General features: G+C 46.2%; 1 protein-coding gene across 2 annotated transcripts in view; it reads left to right on the top strand.

Moving 5' to 3' along the window:
* The first annotated feature begins 7 nt into the window (after positions 1 to 7).
* CNNM2 (cyclin and CBS domain divalent metal cation transport mediator 2) overlaps positions 8 to 8,086 on the top strand; it is a 114,150-nt gene continuing 106,071 nt past the window's right edge. For both annotated transcript variants that reach the window (XM_008643857.2, XM_017726169.1), the window contains exon 1: positions 8 to 1,000. In XM_008643857.2, the coding sequence (XP_008642079.1) occupies positions 106 to 1,000 (895 nt within the window). In that variant the 5' untranslated portion in view covers positions 8 to 105. The remainder of the gene's footprint in view (positions 1,001 to 8,086) is intronic.

Here is an 8,086-nt window from a genome sequence, read left to right on the forward strand (position 1 = left end):
GTGGGGCCCGGGGCTCCCGGAGGGCGGGCAGGCGGCGAGGGGCCGGCGGGACCCCCGCCCTGGGGTGAGACCACTTGGATCTACCATGACGGCGAGGACACCAAGATGATTGTGGGCGAGGAGAAGAAGTTCCTGCTGCCCTTCTGGCTGCAGGTCATCTTCATCTCACTCCTCTTGTGCCTCTCGGGCATGTTCAGTGGCCTCAACCTGGGCCTGATGGCCCTGGACCCCATGGAGCTGCGCATCGTGCAGAACTGTGGCACGGACAAAGAGAAGAACTACGCCAAGCGCATCGAGCCTGTGCGGCGTCAGGGCAACTACCTGCTGTGCTCCCTCCTGCTGGGCAATGTCCTGGTCAACACCACGCTTACCATCCTGCTGGACGACATTGCCGGCTCTGGGCTGGTGGCCGTGGTGGTCTCCACCATCGGTATCGTCATCTTCGGCGAGATCGTGCCGCAGGCTATTTGCTCTCGGCACGGCCTGGCCGTGGGCGCCAACACCATCTTCCTCACCAAGTTTTTCATGATGATGACCTTCCCGGCCTCCTACCCTGTCAGCAAATTGCTGGACTGTGTCCTGGGCCAGGAGATCGGCACGGTCTATAACCGTGAGAAGTTGTTGGAGATGCTGCGGGTCACCGACCCTTATAACGATCTAGTCAAGGAGGAGCTCAACATTATCCAAGGAGCCCTGGAACTGCGCACCAAGACTGTGGAGGACGTGATGACTCCCCTCCGAGACTGCTTTATGATCGCCGCCGAGGCTGTGCTCGACTTCAACACTATGTCCGAGATCATGGAGAGCGGTTACACCCGCATCCCTGTTTTTGAGGGTGACCGCTCCAACATTGTGGACTTGCTGTTTGTTAAGGACCTGGCTTTTGTGGACCCCGATGACTGCACGCCACTCAAGACCATCACCCGCTTCTACAACCACCCGCTGCATTTTGTCTTCAATGACACCAAGCTCGATGCCATGCTGGAGGAGTTCAAGAAAGGTGGGCTCGTGCCTGTGGCGGGTGCGCGGTGGGGTCAGCATCTACCTACTTGCAGCAGGGGAGCTCTGCAGGGGGGCCTCTGGGGTTCCTGCTCGCGGAGGGGTGTGGGAAGGTGCATTCTGGACAGTGAGTGACCAGTATTTAGGCATCTGCCAGGTCTGCTCGTTCCCTGGGCCAGAAAGCTGATCCACGTCTGGGATGTGCCCCCAGCCTTTTTTCCCCCACTGCACTGGGATGTGTGTGTGGGCGTAGTGCCAAGCAAGGTTGTTTTCTTTCTTGCTTTTTCCAGTCATCTGTCCGTTATAGTGAGAACCAGTGACGGGAATCTGCGCCCATTCCTTGGCTGTGTCTTCTCTGTGCTTTTTCAGCTGGCCTGACGGGGAGGAGTGGGTGGGCTGCTCGGGTGCCTTTCAGGCTCAGTGCACACACGTGCTGAGATAAACAAGGCGTTTTAGCTCCATTCATAGGCTCAGCCAGCCGACCTCAGCTCCCTGCTCGTGTTCTAGTTACTTTGATTGACACTTTGATCTTGTAACTCATAAATCATTTCAGTGTCTTAAAATATGTTCCAAAGCACCTGTTGGTGCTGCACTTCAGAGTTACAGCTCTTTTTTCCCAGGCTTCCCTGTGCCTCAGGACCACAGCCTCAGCAGAGACGTGACCCTTTCTACCTCTTTGGTGTAGCTTGGGTATTAGTTGCATCAGAACGGGACTGAGGCTTTCCACCTTTGTCTTAATTGTAGGTGGTGTTGACTTGACAAATGCATCTTAATTCTTGTTAGAAGCTCTTGGTTATGAGAAAGGGAAAACCTCTTTTTGTTTTTCTTTTAATATCTGTTCTTGTCTGCAAGCCAAATAATAATGTTCTATGGCCTGTGCAGGAGGGAGCTTTCAAAGTAGCTGTTAAGTGAAATTTCAGACAGATTGGATGTGTGGACTCCTGTGCTGGAAAAAGAAAGGCCATTGGGAGTGCCACCAGACTGTTCATACCCAGGGAGATCTGCTCAAAGTACCACAGAACAGCATGGTTCCTGGGAGGTGATTTGCTTGAGAGGGGAAATCTAGTGGGGAATATTTGAGTTCACCTTTTATTAACTGCAAAAGTAACCTTGAAAAAAACTTTGTGGATTGGTGAATGTTCTTTCCAGATAAGTTTAAATTGCAACTTAAGCTTCAGGTGCCGTTTTGTCCACATGCTAAGCTCTGGTGGCATGGCATTTGATCTTCTTCATCCTGCTTAATTCAATATTGGGGATTTGGAGGCTTACCTCATCTTTATTTCATCTTTGTGGATAGAAGGTGAGCATACTCCTGCTTTTTACTGACCGGTGCAGCAGTGGTTATCTTTATCTCTTTCAGTCTGTGTGTAGAGATGGGGAAGTCTTATTTGGTTTTGGAGGTGTTGAAGGAGAGATGAGGGAGAGCCTCCCTTGACTGTGGTTTCTATGCTGCAGGATCTGCAGCTTGGATGTGGGAAACTCAGGGATGTCACTTAACTGTTGGCTGGTTAAGGTGGATTTTGCTGCATGTGCAAGTAGAGGGTGGTTCTTCTTCCCCTCAGTCCCTGTTGTTCAGACTCCAGATAGCACAATAGGGTTCTTAGCCTGTAGTGAGACTTGTGGGTGTTTTCTAGTTCTGTATGCAGCAATGTGTCTGAAGAAATGGATGTTTATTTCCCTTGTCTGAAAGTATGCTAACACTCCTGTGTGTTAGCATAGCAGTCCTTTTATTTAACAGCTGGGAGAATTAGGTGTGCGCTTTAATCCTGCGAGTATGGCCAAGCCAAATGCCTCCTTACAGTTCCTGAAACTGGTGCTTCAAATAGGCTCCTTAAAAATTCTCCTGGATGGCTTGGAGGGTGCAGACTGGAGATCACTTTCCCTGGTAGCCAGAGGGCTTCTCTTGCCTGCGCTAGGAAACATCCCAGTAGCACAAGTTCAGGATCACTTCCTAATGTGTGTGTTCCCTCCTGAGATAGCTGAGTCGTGGAATAGTCTCTGTAGTTGGGAATTAATTCAGGCTCATTTGAGCATACGTAAATGTTGCTGTGCTGGTTGGTCTGTATGGGCAAGCCCTGTGTTAGGATCAGCTCTGTCTTAACTGGTTTCTCTTTAAAAAGTGCAGATATAGTGGAAATAAGTGGCTTCCATTGTGTCCTTTGAAATGAATGTAAATAACTGATAGCTGGCTTGATCTGGCATAGCACAGTGCCTTTTGCAAGGGCTCTTCCAACTTTCTTCTTTAGAACAACCTTGCCAAATTCCCATGAGAATGTACAAATTAAGGGCGAGAATCAAATTGCATGTTACTCTCCAGTAGAGTGTTGGAAATAAATAAGCTTACAGTTTTTAATCATTCCCTTCCCATCAGTGATCTTCTGCCACAGCCAGCTTGCTTCAAAACTCACAAGTGTGTCTTTTTTTGATAGCCAGGCCCCTGCTACCACTGTTGGGTGCAACAGGCAGCTCCTGTGATAGTGCTGTCAGGTAATACCTTTAACTGATTTGAGGAGAGAGGATGGTTTCTTTTTTGATAATTAGCTGGGTGGGTGGGGTTTTGAAACTCACATTTTGGGCAGAAGCAAAACATTCTTAACCTAAGTATGGAGTGGAAGCTTACAGGGAGGAGATTAAAAGCCAAGCATGGCAGGATATGCATCCTTATGCTGTTGCAGAAGATGAAATGGGTAGTTCTGTAGTTGTTTCTAGTGCTTAGGCTGAACAGCAGGAGGATTTGGTGGTGGGCCTATTGTTAACATTCTTTGACCACAATTGTAAAATAAGTATCTGTTTCACTTCCACGCTGCCAGGCAAGAAACTTAATTTTAAAAGAGCTTCAGCATGTTCCCACTCCCTTGCCGCTCAAATCTCCTGAAGTGTGAATAAACATGATTCCTGAAGCAGTCCACAAACAAGCTTCTCCTCTAAAAAGCATGGTTTACTTGCAAATAAATAAATAGCTTTTGAAATAGGTGCAATTTTTCTCTTCTAAAAACAGACCTTAAACCTTTACCAGAGCTGTCAAATCCACTTGCCTACAGGTTGAGCAGGCTGAGTGCTTAACTTGAATTCAATCATTCAAATTTAATGCAATGGAGTCTAAGGTACCTTTTCTACTGGCTGAGGAAAGGACCTGCCTGACTTTACTTAGAGCAAAGAGGTATCTAGTTTGAAATGATTTCACTCTGAGCTAATCTGATGTTGGCTGTTGCTGTAAAGGGGAGCAAGGCGTTACCTGTTCCAGGATTGATTTGTCGTGGCTCCTAATCTACAGCAGAGAGTAAAAGAGCTACAGAGTCATTTTTAGAAAGAAGCTGGTGAACTGTCTCCACAGATCTCCTTTTTCTTGTCAACATGTGTGTGGACCTGCTTTTTGTTGTTGTTGTGGTTGTAGTTTTCTGTTCCTTTTTGACAGTCTTCCTAGGTCTCTGCTTAAATGTTCTCTGGCACTTGCTCTTGGTGCTTTTCAGGCAGATCTCTGCATGTGTGATCCTAAATCCAAAGCTTTCTATTTCTAGCTCCCTGTCTGCTGGAGCTACAAAAATTCAGCTTGAAAAGCCTCACATTGTAATACTAATATTTCCAGATTGGCCCACTTTCTGCAAGCCATTGTACAGCTGTGTTCCTGGTGGCCTGGATGGCTTTGGAGGGCAGCAGTTTCTCAGTTGGAGTTCTCCTTATCTGGGAACTTTGAGTCATATGTTTTGATCTTATTTATATCTGTTTCCACTATTATTTTATACTACAGATCCGAGCTTACTAACCTGTTGCAAAGAAGCCACAATAACTGTGCAGCAGTTCTGAGCTCTTGTTTTCTGAATCACATGGCAGCCTTGAGAAAACTCCTGGATTCCTTATTAAAATCATTGCCAACTGGACCTTAAAAGATCTGTCCTTCCTAAAAACAATGTATTTAGCTTGATCGATACTTTCTTCAGGCTCTGTTGTTCTTGTATTGTCTGGTTTTAGTAGCATGTATGTTTGGTGGCTGTATTTAGAGTGGATGTTGGGGAAAAATGTCCATTTTTTTTCTCATTCCTCTTCCTCCTCAAAAGAAAACCAAGCCCCAGCAGCCTGAAACATAAACTTCTGACTTTTGAGTGCAGAGAAGAATACTTAGACCTACTTCTCTTTTGAGCATAGAGATCCTGTTTTTGGAAACAGGTACAATAGCAAGTAATTCCTAGCCCACGGATCCAAAGTTGTGCATCACTGTTGTTAGTCTGAGGGGTTTTTTTTCTGTTATTAGGTCACTTGGCCTGAGGAGCTTTTTTTTTTTTTTACTAGGTCACTTACCTTTCTGGTGCAGCTCTAATCCAGGTTTGTAGGTGGCTTCTTTACTGGTTCCTTTCAAGTTTTATGACCTGCTGAATCTGAGTCCAGTCTACCCTTGAGTAACTTTGATTTAGTAGGTCTGAATGCTCACTTTCTAGTTTATCTAGCAGGTTGACTGTCTCCTGGGTGCATTTTCCGTGTAACCCTGTGACTGCAGCATTACGAGAAAGTGGAAGAAACTACATAAATCCTTTCTGGGATTATGAAAGGCACGTAAAACTTCTTGGAAAACAATATCGTTTTCAAGGCTGCTTAGCTAATAAAAGGCACCTCCTCCGATCCTTTTGGGGAAATTCATGTTACAGAGAGGGTGTTGAGGAGGTCCAGTGTGGAGACTTTGTGAAGAGAGTAGGAGAGTGGTAGGTGGGAAGGAATTTGCCACCAAGAAGCAGAAGTCTTAGCATGCTATGCCTGCAGATTTATTCCCTGAACAAAAATTGCATGTGGGGGTGGGGGTTGCCTCGTGACAAACTGTTCCTTGGCTGTCTGACAGCGCAGCACCCGCAGGTACTGCACTGCCAAGAGCTTTGCTGGCCTTGCAGAGCTCCTGGGGGATGCGTGCTCGTTCCACTGGAGAGCAGCGGATGTGGGTTACTGCAGGCAGCCCCCCTGCTGGTATGCTGAGGGAGAGGCGCCAAGGGGAATGCATCAGGGAACAGCTCCAGTTCTTCCTGGGCTCCCGACTGGGAACGTTTTATAGGGACCAGGAGAAGAGAGGCTACTAGGAGAGCAGCCTTGGTGAGGAGCCCAGCTGAGGACTCCTTCTGGTGCTGAGAGTAGGAAGAAACATCTTTCAGGTGACTGGCAGGGAGAGGAATAAGTGAATTGAATGGCTTAAGCAGTAGAGGTTTGAGTTTGATGCCCATGTTGGATATAATTCTTTGATTGCTTTTTAACCGATTGTTCGCAGCTCTTGTCGTTCGACAAACACAAGAAGCTTCCTCCCCTCAGCTGTTTGCTCAGTTAGCAAATGCTTTCCTGTGCTGAAGCTGATGGGAGTGAATTCCACCACAAGTGAACCATGCTCCTATCTGCTTTCTCTGTGTCTGTAAACGTTATCTGTAATAGGCACAGATGTAAACTTCAGGTCAGTCTGTGCAGCCAACAGCATTTCACAGCCAGTTTTGGAGCAGGATAGACCAAAGGAGTAGAATGTCAACTTCTGAGCAAACTCATTAGTGTGTGAAACTGATCAGGTAGTTTAACCATTGCAGTGTCCTTCCAGGTCTGAGAATTTTTTTGAGTTTCTTTTTTTTTCTTGGCTGACATGAGGTTCTGAGGAGCAGAACATTTTCTCAGTGAACTTCAGTTGACTCTGAGGGCATAAGAACAATAACAGCGAATCCTCTGCAGCAGGTCACTTCTGACAATGGCTGGGGCTGCTTAGAGAAAGTATTAGAAAAGAGCCAATTTATTTTGTTCCCTACGGAAGCTTACTGATCTCATCAGGCTGTGATTCAGGAAGTTCTGGGACTAAAGATACTGTCTTTATTAAATAGCCCTAGATGCTTATTTCTCTCTGTGAGTATGTCTGATCAACACTGAACCTTTGTCAGCTCTTGCACAGAAACAAACACCAGTAGTTGGTGTCTCCTGTCTGTAGCTGTGTAGTGCTAGTGGCAGAGAAAGGTGGGTCTAGAAGTACATTTCTGATTGTCAGTTATGTATGAAGCCATCCAAAGGTAGGTTTTGTTTTGTCAGGCTATGGTGTCACTCTAGCTGGTAATTTAGGAAATGAGGACATGAGCCACCTCACACTTCATATGTGTTATGAGCCCGAGTCCCCTTCCTGTGTTATTGAAGGAATCATTATAGTGAGGGGAAGTATTGTGGGGGTTATTAGGCTGCTTAACTTGGAGCGTCAGTGCCACTAATAACTGTGACAAGATCTACTCATCTTCCTGGTGTTGTCTGGTGTCAGATTTTGTCTTGCTCACTTGGAGGGCACACATCCCACTGCGCAGGAATTAAGACCTGGAGGATTCAAAGTAGTTTCACTACTTCACCTCTTTTAAACATTTAATGTCCTCTCAATATTAGGAGTCCTAAGTCAGTCTTACAGCAACTTAGTCAGGATCAAGTAGGCAGAGAGTGAAAGCAGTGGCTGAGCAGTGTTGAGTGAGTCTATCCACCACCCAGCTGTGCTTTTTTCATTAATATTTAGCAAGAGCTCACTTTTGCATTTGCTTATGTGCCTCTACAGAGCTGTGGTGCAATTGCCAGTCTAGGTAGGCCAATTGCACTTCAACTATTGAGTCCCTTCCAATTTCACTAATGGAGCTTATAAAACTAGCCCTCAACACAGGATACTCTGAACCATACCCCAGTGAGTGCGACCTGGCACTCTCATTAATTTGACAAGGTCCTGAATTACAGCCTACCAGCTACAAATAGGAGTGTAAATACTTGGTGCTAATGAGCTACTGCCCACAGCACATGGCTAACAGTCCATACCAGGTGGTTGATCCAGCCTGGCTCCTGCCAAGGTCACTGAGTCATTTCAGGACTATCAAGCAATGGGGTTTTGTTTCACTTTTCACCAATTTATAATCATAGAAAATGAGACGCATAAATCTGTCATTAACTTTCCTCTGGAGGAATGCATCTTTTCCATTGGCCAAGAAATCTGCATGGCCCAATATTTGGTAGAAGAAGCTATGCTGGGAATAAACTAGGGCTAAGTGTGATGGTATACAAAGCATCTGTGAGAAGGGCATGAAAAGAAAGACTGGTTAAAGAACTATACGGGAAA

The sequence above is a fragment of the Corvus brachyrhynchos genome, unplaced genomic scaffold (assembly GCF_000691975.1).
Source record: "Corvus brachyrhynchos isolate BGI_N302 unplaced genomic scaffold, ASM69197v1 scaffold61, whole genome shotgun sequence".
Taxonomy (NCBI): Eukaryota; Metazoa; Chordata; class Aves; order Passeriformes; family Corvidae; genus Corvus; species Corvus brachyrhynchos.